General features: G+C 40.9%; 1 protein-coding gene and 1 non-coding gene across 4 annotated transcripts; both read right to left on the bottom strand.

Moving 5' to 3' along the window:
* Positions 1 to 5,892: 5,892 nt before the first annotated feature.
* CUNH8orf37 (chromosome unknown C8orf37 homolog) lies at positions 5,893 to 15,639 on the bottom strand. 3 transcript variants are annotated; one of them, XM_017837764.1, is made up of 6 exons: positions 15,505 to 15,639; positions 13,154 to 13,253; positions 10,692 to 10,762; positions 10,095 to 10,160; positions 9,201 to 9,296; positions 5,893 to 7,255 (listed from the first exon to the last, which is right to left on the bottom strand). In XM_017837764.1, exons 1-6 carry the CDS (start codon positions 15,564 to 15,566, stop codon positions 7,096 to 7,098), a joined length of 555 nt encoding a protein of 184 aa, XP_017693253.1. In that variant the 5' UTR covers positions 15,567 to 15,639; the 3' UTR covers positions 5,893 to 7,095. The 3 variants fall into 3 exon arrangements, with proteins under 3 accessions (XP_017693253.1, XP_017693251.1, XP_017693254.1); XM_017837762.1 differs by lacking the exon at positions 15,505 to 15,639 and adding an exon at positions 15,079 to 15,192; XM_017837765.1 differs by lacking the exons at positions 13,154 to 13,253; positions 15,505 to 15,639 and adding an exon at positions 11,586 to 12,099.
* TRNAS-AGA lies at positions 15,381 to 15,462 on the bottom strand. The gene has a single exon. It is a non-coding gene; the product is annotated as a tRNA-Ser (tRNA).
* Positions 15,640 to 15,985: the final 346 nt, after the last annotated feature.

Genomic DNA, 15,985 nt, shown 5'->3' with positions numbered 1-15,985 from the left:
GAAATAAGAGTCATCATTCATAGAAAAATCAACGTGGAGGATGCAACAATTGTGTGTCAACTCTTCACTTCAGCCACTGAGGAGCATGTATTGATGAAATGGTGCCTTGCTGGGCTGTAGGCTCAGGGCAGATGGATTTCCCAAGATATACACAGAAATCAAAAGAAAACTTGGCATCATATGTTAACGAGCAACCAATTACACTGCAAATAATGTGTTGAAGCCACTTATCTGCCACTTGTAAACATGACAGCTCACTGATCCAAAGCACATAAAACAATGATGCAGCAGCTTTTATCTCTGAAGAGCTGGAACCAGAGCCATGCCGGCAGTGATATAAATCTAAAATTTAAACCAGATATTGCTGTGCATATTAGGATTCAGGAAAGGCTTATATTTCTTTATGGATAGTAAGACTAATAATAACTCTTACTACGACAAAGTTTTTATTTTTGAAAGACACACCCTCTCCTACTTCAGCATGCAGATTAGTCTCTTCCTGCAAGTGACAATAATCCAGACTGAATGAGACCATAATACACAATGTTAAGCATTATTTTGGATAACTGGCCCTGGGATATAATCTCTTCCTAAACCAATGTGCACGTGTAAGATTGTCCTCTGATTACATTGATGAGAATGGTCTTCCCAGGAAAGGCCAGGCAGCTATCACAGGCTGCTGTAGCAGTTTGTGCAGTTTTTCTTATCAGCATCCTGAGCAGCCCGTTCTGCCTAGATAAGGAGTTTGATGCTAAATTCAACCTTCCTGTCTCTGGTAGCTGCTTCCCCCTTCCTGTGAATGCTGTTTACATTGGGGCAGTCAGGACATGGCTTCTGAGCACACTCAGATTGCTGACTATTCCAAAGCTCCTGGCTGAAGGATTTATGCTCACTATCACATCTATTGCAGTGTCTTAGAGTAAGGCCATACTGCTTGCCTTCAAATAGGGATTGAAAAATCCTATGGATACTTTACAAATATCCTATCACCATTCAAGAGTGAACATTTTTTTCCCCTCTGTAGACAATCACATTTTTTAAATAGAGGAATTTAAGGCATTAAGGAGCTAGAATATTATGTGCTGGTTTGACTGGTATGAAAATGTCTCCCTTCTCTCTGCCTCCTAGTTCTTTATCAAAAAGTTCTGAGGCTGCAAGGGTTTCAGTTTCACTAAACTCTCATAAAAAAACTTCAAGATCTTTTGCTTATATTTGAATAATAGTTATAAACCACTGTCTAAGAGGGCTTTACAAGCCCTGAATATATTAGTTCTTATATCTAAATATAATATCTGTGTTAGCTCTTGTCTCTAATACCTATTTTCAGGAAACAGGTTTCAAAATACTGCAGGAAACCCTTAAGCAGGGGATGGGAGGATGGATTCACACCTGACTTCTGGGCCAGTCTAGGAATCTTAAAAGATTCCTAGAAAGGACACCTGCCATGTGAATTTTTGTCCTTGCTTTTGGCAAATGGTGGGCATTTGAACTTCTCCCTGCAGCATGCTATTTTTTCACTAAGGTGTATCTTTACTTTGAAGCAAAGAAAAAGCAATGGCTTATTTCTTGCCTGAAAACATGTTTTCAAAAAACTTTCCTATATGAAACCTTTCACAGGTGTGCTACTCAGCCTTACTTGATCCTATATGCTCGAGTAAGCTTTTAGTGCAATTGTTTCTCCTATTAAAAGAAAGTAAGTAAGTAAAGAATGAAGATCACTCACCTATGGTGTAACTAGGCAAAATTTAGATGATATTCCCTATTTTACCAGTAAAATAAGCAAACTCTAGTTTCATGGTTTAGATATGTTTGTGCTTCTAGTTAAAAGCACCTCATCACTTCTGCAGAAACAGACACAACTTCACCGGTTAGTGGAAATAACATTTACTTCCATCCATTATAAATCTGCTTTGTACATAAAAACCTTCTGGATTCCCAAAGAACCAGAAAAGAGTTTAGAGAGTGAAACTTCACCCAAACCTCAGCTGTGGCTCATGGCCAATGAACTGCAGTATGCAGGTGTTAGGACAATTCTCACACCATGTCACAGATTGCTCTGCACCATCTCTGGTCTACATTGCTTTCCTATATAGACAGGATTTTTTTTTTTATTATTTCTAAATCTTAGACTTTTACCGCTTCCTTTTTAAGAGTTAATCATCTTGGGTGATGTGCTAATAAATTTTGTATTCAACATTAGAAGATCCTAACATACACAACCTCTACTTGCCAAAATTATTGAACATTTTCAGGGAAAATTAATTTGGGCAGAGTGAGGCAATTTAGTTTTTCTACTGATATTATCAGAGGATAAACATAGATAGATATACCTACATACACACAACACAGAGTTTTTTATGCTTCTTTAGCTGACAGCTGAAGAAGTTAATCCACTCCAGTATTGGTCAGGGACCACTTGAGGACCATTCGGATGATGTCGTACAAAACTCAAGTGGAGTTGCTACAGATCTAGCTACCCCACTTATAATCACACTAGTAGGAGGCAAACTCAAGAAGCCTCGGTTCGTTGAATGTAAACCTTCATCAGTCTAGAAAAACACTCGGCGGTGTTGCTCTGCCCTCTGCAGACTGGACTGTATAATCACATATTACCCCCGACTAGGTACTTAAAAAGCACATCTCACTCAACAGAAAAAAGTTGCCAGTGTGAATGAAACATTCATAAGTACGACCTTCTACTTGTGCACTGTGACAATGCAAGCTGTAAATAAGTCAGGCATACTCCTGAAGCAGTGGGTGCTTTCTGTGTGTGCTCATGCAGTCCACACTGCCCATTAAGTCAGGGAAGTAATTATTGCCTGAATAGCACCAATGCCTTGAGTCCAAATTCAGGATGAGGTACAGGAAATATTTATGTCTGTCACTAATAACTGCCAGGCAAACACGTATACATGCATTTCTTGATGGTGGAGAAACAAGTTCCAACTCCCATACGCAGAGCAACTCCTCCCAGGTACTAAGAACAGTTTTCTACAGCAAGATCCAGGGCACAGCAAATGCTGTGATTCCTTGACTGATCTCCCTCTTTCCTGTGAGCAGTATGATGCTAGTGATAACCCACTCTGACTGACATACCAAGGTACCAGCACCCCACTCTGCAAGATATGCCACCTTCGACAGCAGCTGGCTCCACCTTTTATCCTAGGTAAACATCTGAGAAATGTGGCAAATGCATCCATCTTTATGACCTCTCTATAATTTAATGTACTGTCCTCATTATCTCCAGATAATGAGGATATTACGGCCAGTTATCTGGTAAAGAATGTTAAAGCTTATTCAATTCTCTGCTATCTGCTGCATGTGTGAAAACACACACAACAGGACTTTACTGTTTCTTATAAGCTGGACAATGTTTTTGTACTAAGGGCATATCATAACCCTTCTGACAGCAAATATGGTCCTACATAATTTTGATAAGGCTTCTCTTGGATAAGAACAACACAGTAACATTTACACAGCACACAATTCAGATTTGTTCCAACCTTTCATTTTATTAAGTGCTGACATTTGAAAAGTAGTTCTCTCAAAGCACAGATGTCAAACCCCAGGCATTGGATGCGGCCCTCATAAGTGAGCAGCACCTGATGTTCCTTTACTCCGCCTCCCACCTGTCTGTGGTTATCGGGTGTCACACAACAGACAAAACTGGTCAGGTCTTGTGCAAAAAGAGCCTGGCAGGAAGAAAAATTTGCCTACACAGTTCCCAACATAGTCCCTCTCCTACTGTGTGACTACCACACGTGCTGGTTACATGACCCAAAGACTCACATGTCAGGAAACAAGAGAAGTGGTAGTCTTTCAGCAAGTGGCAGCATTTGCAGAATACCTTCAGTGCAAAACTGAAATAGGTGTTTGGAAAAAAGAAAATCTTTATTCAACACAATACAGTGCAGAGCTTGCAATATGTAATGCTATTATGCTTCTGTAAGTTAAATATAATGGCAGGTCAAGACCCTCAATAATGACTCTTCTGAGCTATATTCAGCATCTGGCTTGGACACCCTCCATGTTTTGCAGGTAAGACAAGTGAAATGTAGTCAGAACAGCACATTAAAATTTGATGAAGAAAAGCTATAAAATGTACTATGTATATCTGAACGGCATTCCTATCCAGAAATACTGCAGGAACACAGATTTAGAAAAGTTGGTATGAGATTAAACCACTGACTACATTTCCATGTGAATACTTTTGTATGGATTATCATTTTGTCATCCTTCATGGCTTCTGTTTTGTTGAGATGGAGGGATCTGCTGCAGACTAATGCTGCAGGCTAGAAAATTTTCAAGCATATCACCTAAGCAAAATAAAAGCCTCAGATTTTCACCTTGTCCATTTCAGAAATGGAAATGTTATTTTTAATTCCAAAGCAAAAAACTGGAGGAAAACAACGGTCACATTTATACTTAGCAAAACTGTGCTCCGGTACTTCCGTTTGACAACAGCTGAATGGCATTAAACAGAATTCTTTCCATATTCTGAAACAGAATTCTCTACATAATCCCTGTTATCTCAGATAACTGACATGGAAATATCACTTAGGGTCCAGGCTACATCTTGAAAACCTTGTGCAATCTGACAGTACCTTCATCAAACGAACAAAAGCTCTAATTTTACCTTTTTCCTCTCACTTTCTTTTCATTTGAGGACTTTGAAGTGGTTTGTAACTGAGGAAAACAAAGGAAGGGAAATCAAATCTTAATACTGCTCCTCTTTCCAACACAATAATTATATTGAATGACATAGTAACTATTCTCAAATCTAAAAATATGGTAAATTCTGTAATGAAACCCAATACAATATGCACTATTTCTGCACCTGTTTACAACTTCCCTTGGTCAAAGAGATGTCATATCCCACCATTCTACCAAGGCCAGAAACAAATAACTATACTTGAGTAAACCTGATTATTCTGGGGGAATGCTCAGGGTACAGGAGACATGCTCCTTTTTCAAGTCACGTAAGACTTGGTCTCATGACTGAGATGGGTATTAGGATTTTCCCTGTTTCTTACTCACAGGTTGCAAGTCCAACTTGATCCTACACTGTGGCACAAGTTCCAGAGCAAATCCAACTGAAAGAGTACCCTGTGGGACTACTTGGTCATGAGTTTCCAATAGCCTCAGAACACACAAGCCAAGGCAACTCAGCACTTTTTGAAATGCATTCTTAAAGAATAATGGAGAGCAGGTTTCTTCTTCGCCAGAGCTTGTTAACTACTGCTGGGTTCTTCCCTTATGCTTAGCACTGATGTTTTCTGGGCATGGAAATTGCTCAGGCCCACCTGAAGAAAACCCAGGAACACTCACTGCCTTCAGTCCACACCAGGGTGAACTCTTCCCAAAGGACAGAAAGCCAAGCAGGCATCTGACTGAGCACTAATCAATTGGTTTCTGGGTCCCTTGGTCTCCTGAACCTGCAGTTTTAGATTCTAGCAGTTGAAACTTCAGCCTGAAATACCAACTTCGTTGAAAACAATACAGGACCTCAAATATGTCTACACCAGTGTGCCAAGTAGTACCTCTCAAAAGCCAACTCACCTCTGACTCTACTGGCCAGCCTGCATCTGGCAGTGGAAGATTCAGTCTAGACACTGAAGAAGCACTGCCAGGGCTCCCAGGCACAGTGCTGGTCCTCTGTAGCTTCTAAAACAAGCACTCAAGGAAGGGGAAGGGAAGCAGGATGCAGAGTACATCATGCCTCTGGTCACTGCCAAGATCTGCTCTTTCAGAGGGCAACAGATTCAAGAGATCACCTCCATAAGAAAGACCATGTGATTGTTTTGGAAAAGCTCAGAAACAGAACAAATGTACAGTTAGAACCATGAGCAGAACTTTGTAGAAAAGGAAATTGCTCTGTATAGCTAGAATTGCTCAAAGTAAATAATCTCAAATTTATTTGTATAGATATACATATTGCATAGCAAAAATATTGACAGACTTCCCATTTTGAGACACCTTTAAATGTAGTAAATGACAGGACTGGTAGTCCTTTCCTTCCTATCTCCTTGCATAAAACTCAAGTCTACCTCCTGTGTTATTTATACATAAAGAAAAGAAAGAGCTCATAAACTATAGTGACAGTGACTGTAAGCAAAACAATTCACCAAGTAACATGTTACTGGTGGAAGGAAGTGTGTTGAAACAGGACAGTTACACTTTCTCAATACACAGTATTTTAAGGAGAAGTTGAAGGGAAAGCTACATGAAACTGAAATAAAATGTAAATTCCAACATCAGTGGGGATATATATTTTCTCACTCTTAAAAGCCTGAGCCTTTTTCCCTTGAAAATGTTGTCAGAATACTCTTCAGAATATCTTTAAAATTTCACAAAATTTAATAATTACACAATAACTTGTTCACCTCTTGCAGTGAAGGCTGAGGAAAATTTCATTGTGGTAAAAGTGCTTAGTCAGAGGAAACTGCTCTGAAGAAAGCAGTAGGAACTGGAAGAAAATTTTCAGCAGCGGCAGTTTTTGGTTACTGGTGGGTAAAAGAAAGTAAAGTTCTGGGGGTTGCCGAAACCTTTGAGGTGAGAGCTGATCCCACAGTAATTTTTTAAGAGAGCAAACAACCACTTGCTCATTACCAGCAATGAGCAAAGCAGAAGAGTGAGATTAATTTCTGTGTTGAAATTCATATGCTTGTGTGTCATGGCTGTGTCCCAGCCCACCATTTTGAATCCAAGATTCTGCAGACATGGGAAATAAGGCTCTCTGCTAGATATGAGGAACAGTATCAACAGTATCCTGTTTTGCCCATGTCCAGGTCTGTTATTTCCTCTTCTCCTTTAACACTACTCAGTATGAGCTTTAACCTCATTTAGCTTCCAGAAAGCCTCATGTCATGTCATGTCAAACCACCACACCTCAAAATTGTTTCTTGTAATAATTCAACTCTCCACATTGCTTGCAAGACAGTTAAATTGAAAAAACAGGTTTTCAGGTTGAATTCTGGTATTATAATCTATTTCTAGATATAAGTATTCAGGTTTCCACCTGTTCTCAGAAAACTGGGAAACAAATTGAGTTTATGACCTGTGTCCACACAAGTAGGTATTACACACAAGAAGACTTCATTCTCCATGTTTACCACAAACCCACCGAAGCTGCTGCTCTGTCTGGAGGTCAGTTAATTCATCGATGGATCTCCAGCTGCACTGACAAGCATATGCTCGTGCTCCTTTCTTCTTTATCATCTTTGCTCTTAGTTTACTGAGCTCAGGCATGTTATTCCTGCCAAACAAGTGAATTCAGCTTAGGATCACGCTTTTTTTTTTTTTTTTCAGAAAAAAGATTCATGAGGCTATTTCAAATCAGAAGAGCTTTTAAGGGCACTTCTGAGTACCACAGTCATGAATAAATTTAGGGATATATTTAAATTCTGTTTTGAACACAATCCTTTCCCGAGATCATTCTCGGTCCATAGTTGCTGTGTTCTCAGATCAACTAGAGATTGATGTTTTTGTAAGCAATGTTCTCTGTTGGGCTTAGAGACCTTGTGTCAGCCTCCAGAGAAAGAGCTGGGAAGAAAACCAGGTAGAATTAATTCTCATGTGATGAAATTATCCAAAAATTTATTTATCTTATCAAACTTACTATGAAAATCACTATGGAGAATGGGAACAACTATAAAGTTAAACTTTTCATCAGGAACTGTTACTCAGAATGATTGTTAAAGTGACTGAAATGAAATGGCCATAAGAGGGGAGAATGTACATGAAACCACAAGTAATTGCAGTGCAAGCATCAACAACAACAAATGAAAACTCAGCATGGCTATGACAAAAACAAGATGTCTCCAAAAAAACAAGTCAAAATGTAACATTTTAGCTATCTCTACCCTCAAGACCTCCTCCTCAATTACTGGACACTGAATTGCTCAAAAACAATGTGAAACAGCCCAGCTAAATAAAGAAAACCCAAAACAAGTTGGAAAAGGGAAGAATTTTTAGAAAAAGAGTCCAGACAACTATTGATGGAAGGTAAATATTTAATCTTAAAGTCTGCTTCCTAAAATTCATGTTTGTAAAAAAAATAGCTACAGATCTTGCTAAAGATTACAGACGATGTTACATGTATTTGACATTAACGCCTCCTTTTTTTTGTTGTTTTTGTTTGATTTAATACTTTCAAGATCAGAGAAGCAGAATAATTTAGACTTTGGGAAAATAAAAGAATCGTACTTTTGTTTATCCTTTCCTGCTACCAAACTCATCTTAGCAGATTAGTGCAGCACTATCTTTTTAATGCTGCTTTAAGTAATGGGAAAAATACGGGCATTCAAAGAGAAATACAAATTTTGAGACTGGGTGGAAAATACAGGAATAACCAAAGATGTAATACTGGGAAAATAATGGAAAAGGAGCTGATATCTCCATTATTGTTCTACTCCATCTGTCATACCCCCTGCTGTCCAAGCACATACTCTGAACACACTCCCCTGTTCCATCAGTTAATAGGCACTTGCAGAGACTGTACTAAAATAAATAGGAATCCAAATTTGATGTCTGTATTAGGAGCATGCTGACTACACTACCCTTCACAAAGTGTTGGCATTAGATGTAGTTTTAGACAAACTGAAAATAAGAACACTTTAATTTTAAGTCTTCAAAAATATTTAAAGAATTAAAATCAAAGACATCACAATGTCAGAAGAAAACAAAAATACTACCCCTCCATTTAATCAAACCTTCCTTCAAGAAAGAAATCTGTTGAGAAATAAAGCTATTTGATTTTCACCAAACATGACAGCATAATACTTGATACTGGAAAAAAGAAAATATGATTTGAAACAATCACAGTCTGTATGACTGAAGGTGTAGTGAGAAGCACATGCTGAACAGTCTACATTTATTTTGTAGGCACCCTGCAGTGGCATAGCAGAGGGCAACCCATCACCATGGATTATCTGCTTAATTCAGCAATAAAGTTGCCTTTGATCCATGAAACTTAAATTCTTTTTAAAAGCAGAGAGGGAGTGATGGAAGAAGAAATGGAAATGGATAAAAACAGATTATTGCTTCCTTCTCCCCACAGACTTTTCCACCTGATCTCAAACAGGTCACACACATGTTCCTTTTTAGGTAACACAGCAGGGCTCAGGACTTTTCATCCTTCCTGTTCTTATTATGCCCCAAAGCACAGTAACACAATACTACCAAACCCATCTCAGACATACCTGAAAAAAAGATAATCACAGGACTGATCCCAGATGTAGTCATTGAAAAGTGATACACGGAAGTCACAAGCAGTACAACGTAGCTGATCACATGTTCTGGTCAGAAAAGAACAAAAAGGTCCAAGAGGTTATTACAATCAGAGAAGTACCAAGATCATAATTGTTTTAAAGTACAGCGCTCAGTGAGAAATACTAGAAGCAACGTTACCTAATCTTAATGTTTGTACATCTCTGGCACGTTCATTGTGCTATGTGATTTAACTGTACAATCAGGTATTATTTTTACAGGTTCCTAACCTCACTGAACACAAAAAATAAACTCATATTCTCTTGATATATTCTTTGGTCTTTCTCACTGGTAGAGCACCGGACCGGCATCCAAATATGCATCAAGTACATAATTACTTACTACAAAAAATCCCACAGGGAAATGCAATAATGTTCTATAGGATGTTGTGGATAAATCTTCTCCTACTAAATTCAGCTGCAGTTGCAAAGCACTCTGGCTATTTTCAGTTCAGGCTCTGGGATGATTTAAACCAGCCCACTGATTTAAGTCACACACTTGGCATCACCAGAAAGATGAAGAGAGGCAGGGAAAAATAACAATGCAGCAGCAACTTCCTTAACTACTTGTTACTGATTTTGGGAGCTTCAGATCTCATTTGCACACATTTTTCAACACTTCAAACAAACAAAAGATCTAGTGATCAACAACAGAGGACTGGAAGGGACCAGCTGACTTCAACTGCAGTTACAGGCAGCCCCTTCTTTAGATGACTATAAGGCCATCCTGTCCAGTTCAAATGCAGAACTCTGTATGACCATAGAAACACAGCCATGAATAAAAACAACGATAAAGGAAGTAGCACTTTTTTTTTTCAGGTTTCCTACCTTTTTGAAATATTTGTTCCTATGCCAGATGGTGAAGCGCTTCCACCCAGGTACACTGGACAGCATCTACATGGATTCATTAAAAAATACTAACTTATGGCAAAACAGGTTAGAGAAGGTAGTACAATGCTTCTCCTAGCTTAAAAGCATGGTATTTATACAATAATTACAATAATATTTATTAAATACAGGCAAAGCATCCCAACGCTTGCAAACTACAGAATTTTAAAATTTCCATTACCAAGGTGTTCAAAGAAAAACTCTGCCAAATCACTATACCAAATATATATATGGGTCTATATATTGCAGCGTTTGATAAATGTGTATGTCCATAAGGCAAAGGGAGAAGTTGTTAAAAAACTTAAATAATTAATAAATTTATGATAAATAATTTTGATCACATGAAAACACATGAGCAATGCTTCAAAATTATCTCTTTATCTTTGTTTTTCTTTAAAGAGAATGTTTCTCTTTAAAGAATGTACTCAGTGTCTTTCTTAGTTAATGTCAACACAGATTAAACAGCAGCAATATTATTAAACTGACAAGAAGTTATAATCAAGCTGTGTCCAACAAGCTAAAACATTTTTCACTTACTTTTTCCCACGTGCCTGTATAACAGCACTATTTCTTTCAGGTGTGAGACTTGTGAAGTTAGACTTCAATTTCTGTTTAAAAAGGAATCAAAGAATAAAATGTGGCACTAGAACAAGGTAACAATATTCTGTTTTATTTAATAAGCAGGAGCCAGAAAATCTCAGCCATAGAAGAAGGAGATTAAGGATTTGGGAATTTTCTTGGTCAGAGTTGTAAGGCCCTTTGAGACAAAAGATGCTGAAGTAACAGATAAGTGAGAACAAGGCTTCTCTTCCTATATTGAATTTTCAGCTCTGCCTGAAGGAATTCAACGCCACATGATCACTTTGACTTTACAATCGAGACTTAGTATTTCATGTCCTCTTTTTAATAATTTTGCTTTTAAAAACAGTTTTAATTTAGGAGCCCTCTCCCTCAATGTTTATTTCAGCTTTTGTTTCATTAAAACACATCAAGAACTTATATTATTCAAAAAGATAAAGTGTCTTCGAAAAGTTTCTTATTTGCTGCACACAAAACAGTTTATTTGAATTGCAGAATATTAGAATTCTAGATCTGAAATGGGAATTCTAGGGATATAAAATGATAAAATTATACAAATTTACTGACATAATTCTCTCTCCCTCAGATATATGTATTGTGGTATACAAGTGGGTTTTGTTGGCTCAGATTTAGCCACTCTGTAAAAAATCAAGTAAAAACACAACAAAAACAATAGCCCTAATGAAAATATGAGAATCTGCACAAGGGGTTATGAAGTATAAATACTGCTGATACTGAAATGAATATCTGTTTTCTATGTCTTCTATCATTCTGAGTATCTTAACAATGTAAATTTGTGGCTTCATCTCCATCTCCTGCTGTGAAACAAGACAAGTCATTTGCAAAGGATACAAAATGGGGAGCAGTCGTTGCTGTGTCAGATGACTGTGCTGCCATTAAGACGGACCTCAAATGACTGCAGAAATGGGCTGAGAGGAGTCTCTTCAAGTTCATCTAAGGGGAAATGCAAACTCCTGCCCCTGGGGAGGAATAACTCTTATGCACCAGAACACAGTGAGGGCTGAGCAGCCAGAAAGCAGCTTTGCAGAGAAGGCTGTGGGAAATTCAGTTGATAACAGGTGGACTGTGAGCCAGCAGCGTGCCCTTGCAGCACAGAAGGCCAACAGCACCCTGGGCTACATCATCCAGGGAGATGATCCTTCCTCTCTACTCAGCACTGGTGAGACAAAATCACAGAATCATTTCAGTTGGAAGGGACCTTCCTCTGCTCCAAGGAGGGTCAGCTTCAGCAGCTTGCCAAGGACTGTGTCCAGCCGTGTTTCGAAGATCTCCACAGACTGAGACTCCATAACCTCTCTGTGAAGATTGTCCCCCATGTTTGACCACACTAGCAGTAAAAAAAGTGTTTTCTTGTGCACAGGTGGAATTTCATGTGTTTCAGTGTGTGCCCACTGCCTCTTGTCCTGTCACTGGGCACTACAGAGAAGAGTCTGTCCCCTTCTTTACTACACCTATCAGGTATTTACACACTCTGATAAGATTGCCCTGGAGCCCTCTCTTCTCCAGACTGAACAGTCCCAGCTTTCTCAGCCTCTCCTCATGTGAGAGATACTCCACGGGCCTTTGCTGGAGGTTCTCCAGGTGCTCCATCTTTCTCGTGTGTTTGAGAGACCAGAACTGGACACAGTACTCCAGATATGACCTCATAAACATGTATGGAGCACTATGTCCAGTACAAAGGAGACGCGAACATAATGGAGCGGGCCCAGGAAAGGACCATGAAGGTGATTAAGGATCTAGACTATCTGACATATAGGTAGAGGATAAGAGAGCTGGAATTGTTTAGCCTGGAGAAGATAATGGTCAGGAGAACGTTATTGAGGTATAAAAATACATGCCAGGGAAAAATAAGGAAGATGTAGCCAAACTCTTCTCAGTGGGGCTCACTGACAGGAGAGGCAATGGGCGCAAATTGAAGTACAAGAATTTAGAGTTAAACACATGAAAAAACTTCTTGTGAGGGTGGTCAAACACTGGAAACAGGTTACTTAGAGAGGCTGCAGTCTCCATCCTTGGAGATATTTGAAAGCCATTTGGACACAGACCTGGGCAAGTGGCTCTAAGCAGCTCTGCTTAAGCAGGTGGTTGGACCAGATGTTCTCCACAGGTCCCTCTTCCAACTGCAAACCTTCTGTGATTCTGTGATATTTGACATTATGCTCTATCTTGATCTAGCATTTCCTTTAATTGCCTGTTACTACCTAGGTAAGAATATCTCTTTATATCCCTCCTGTTCCTCACTAAAGGATTGTTGCATTTTCCTTTCTGCTTTATTTTCCAAATTTATTCTACAGTTTGTTTTAGTTAATTTTTTGCTTAAAAATTTTAGCGTATGGTGCTTTCCTTTCCTTTCTGTTGTTGTACCTGATCCATTCTGCATGTCTCCAAACTCTACTCACCAGAGGTGTTTTGGTAAAGCTGCTGTCCTTACAGATTTCATCAATAATGTCATCTAGATCTTCTTTGCTGCTGCCAGCACTCATTACCAATTTAGCTGATCTGAAAAACAAACAAATCAACCTTCATTTTTGTAGCAAAATGAACTACAGCAGTTCTAAGAATTATAAGTTAAAAACAGTTACAGCCTTTTTCCAGTAATATTTTTGTAGCATCTAAGGTAGGCCATCCAAGTCATGACCAAACAGATGTAAACTGCAGAGTGACACCTTTCAGTCCGTGTTGAATTGTCCCATCATAGGTTTTATTTTTGCTTCTTCTTTTACTTCCAACCACTTTCAACCCTGAATAAAACTATGATAATATAACCCATGCTGCACTTACTGGGCAATATATTGGACAGCCCTGATTTTTCACGTTAACCTTCAGCAGCAGTAACATGAAAATGTCAGAGGGAGTTGTCTCCTCATGCTACACAACTGGAATTCCTGCCAAACTGGATGCATTTAGAAAGGTTACCTGCACTTTGCTTTCACTCAGTGACACTCAAGTCTGCTGTTTTCTAGCTCTTTGTCAAAGAAAGAGAGGCCTGCATCAACAAATCAAGAAAAAATTTAGTCCTGAGAAAGAAGAAAACTGTCTGATTTTTTAAAAGTTTGTAATTAGATTGACTAAAATTAAGTGCTCATCTAACCATTATGCAAATAACAGGGAAGTCCAGTAATGTGGCCAAATGTAGTGGGCTTTCTGCACTTGCATTAGTCATTGGGCTCTTCAAGATCCTGGCTTGGGTCTGAATGTCTGTTGGGCAAGTTCTCAGCAGCCCACCTGTGGAGAAATCTGGGCAAGCTCCTCTGGTCCACAGACTTTCCAAAGGGAGTCTGAGATGTCTGTGAGGGTGGGGATGTAAACCTGAGTGTCAGGATGGAAACCCAAGGGTGGGTAAAGATGCCTGTGAGGGCCTGGATAGAAACCTGAGGGCAAGAAAAGACAGCTGTGAGGGCCTGGATGGAAGCCTGAGGGCAGGCAGTGGCAGGAGCATGGCAGACTGAATGCTTGGCTGTACTGTCAGCAATGACCTTGTCAGGACCAAACCTGATGGTATTTGTAACATCACGTTGAAAATTTTGGAATTTGAGGCAGACACCTGAAAGTGTAGAGTCTAAGTTAAGTGCTTATTGTAGCAGATACAGTTAATAAATATGAACAGAAAACAGACACGAGGGAATGGTCTGAAGCTGTGTCAGGGGAGGTTTAGGCTGGATATTAGGAAAAGGTTCTTCACCCAGAGGGTGTTTGGGAACTGGAACTGGCTCCCAAGGGAGGCAGTCACAGCACCAATCCTGCCAGAGCTCAAGAAGTGCTTGAACAATGCTCTAAGGCACATGGTGTAATTCCTGGGGTGTCCTGCACAGGGCCAGGAGTCGGGCTCTGGTGATCCTTGTGGGCCCCTTCCAACTCAGAATATTTTGAGATTCTGTGAAATGACTGAAGTATCAAGAGAATAAAATTTTTGATAATACTATTAGTAAAGCTCTTCCTGTGCTAAATTGCGAGATTTATAGATATTTGATATGTAACATGAGGTGAGTTATAGAGCCAAGTAATCCCCAACCCTGACTTAGAAGCAAATTAGTGCAGCTTTTAACGCCATATTTAATCCGATGTTGTGGTGCTTCAAAGAGACAAAGAGTGTCTGAAGTAACTCAGCTCGCTGGCGCACGACTTGGATGATTAAAAAGCAACGGCTACAGGGGACACTCGCTGACCGCCGGCCAACGTTTCGGCTCCTGACCCCGTGTGTTTTGGGTTCCTGAGGGGTCTGGCCGGACGGGGCGGGGCGGAGACTGGCTGCGCGCCACCCAGGCGGCCCCTCGCTCGGCCGGGAGGTGCGTGAGGGCGGTGGGACCGCGGCGGGGCGGCTGACCTGTCCTCCTTGGCCGCCGCAAGCTTCTCCTCGCCGCCGCCGTGCCGGCGGGACAGCCGCCTCTCCACCTCATCCAGCAGCCGGTCCAGGTCGTCCGCCATCTTGCCGCCCCCGCGGTTGCCAAGGCGTCCCCGCACCGCCCTGCGCCGGCAAGGGCGGGGCCTCCGCGCCCGGACGGTGCGGGGTGCGGCTGTGGGGCTGCTGTGGAGCTCGGCCGTGGCGGGGCTTCCGCCCGGTTACTCCCGCGATTCGGCAGTGAACAATGGGAAAAAAAAAAAACCTGCAAGCCGCTAGACTCCGGCCGTAGTCGGCAGGATTCGAACCTGCGCGGGGAGACCCCAATGGATTTCTAGTCCATCGCCTTAACCACTCGGCCACGACTACGCATGCTGAAAGGTGCTTCCCCACCCTTCTATGAATACTCGCCTGAGGAGGCCCATGGGTTGGTATTTAGGGCACGTCTCTGCACGGGGCGCAGTGAAAGGCATAGAATGGAGTTTATGCTTAACGCATCTGTCATGCAGTTCACTGCGCTGCGTATTGGTCTGTTTACAGCACAACGCAACGGTTACGCTTTGCTAAGTCCCGCGGGAGGAGCCTGGTTCCCCCCCCTCCCCCCGTAGATTACAAATACTTGTGGAGAGAGCGGCCCTAGACCCCTTAAAACCAGGTACGTTGCCCCGCTGACACCCCCCATAACTCCCTGGGAAGTCGGGGCAGGCATTTTTGAGGAAAGTCCCATATAGCTGGTTCTCGCCTACCACTGTGTTAATAAATGCATAGGTGTCAGTCACTGGTCTTCAAGGCGAGCTCTGGCCTCCTCCCTGGTCAGGGACACACCGGAGGTCAGATCTCCCGAGGTGGGCACACGGCCCATGATGTCAGTGAATGTTGTATATTATTATAT

Source organism: Lepidothrix coronata, unplaced genomic scaffold (genome assembly GCF_001604755.1).
Source record: "Lepidothrix coronata isolate B3197 unplaced genomic scaffold, Lepidothrix_coronata-1.0 Scaffold309, whole genome shotgun sequence".
Taxonomy (NCBI): domain Eukaryota; kingdom Metazoa; phylum Chordata; class Aves; order Passeriformes; family Pipridae; genus Lepidothrix; species Lepidothrix coronata.
The sequence above is the reverse complement of the archived record's forward strand: the minus strand, read 5'-3'. Positions and strand labels throughout refer to the sequence as shown.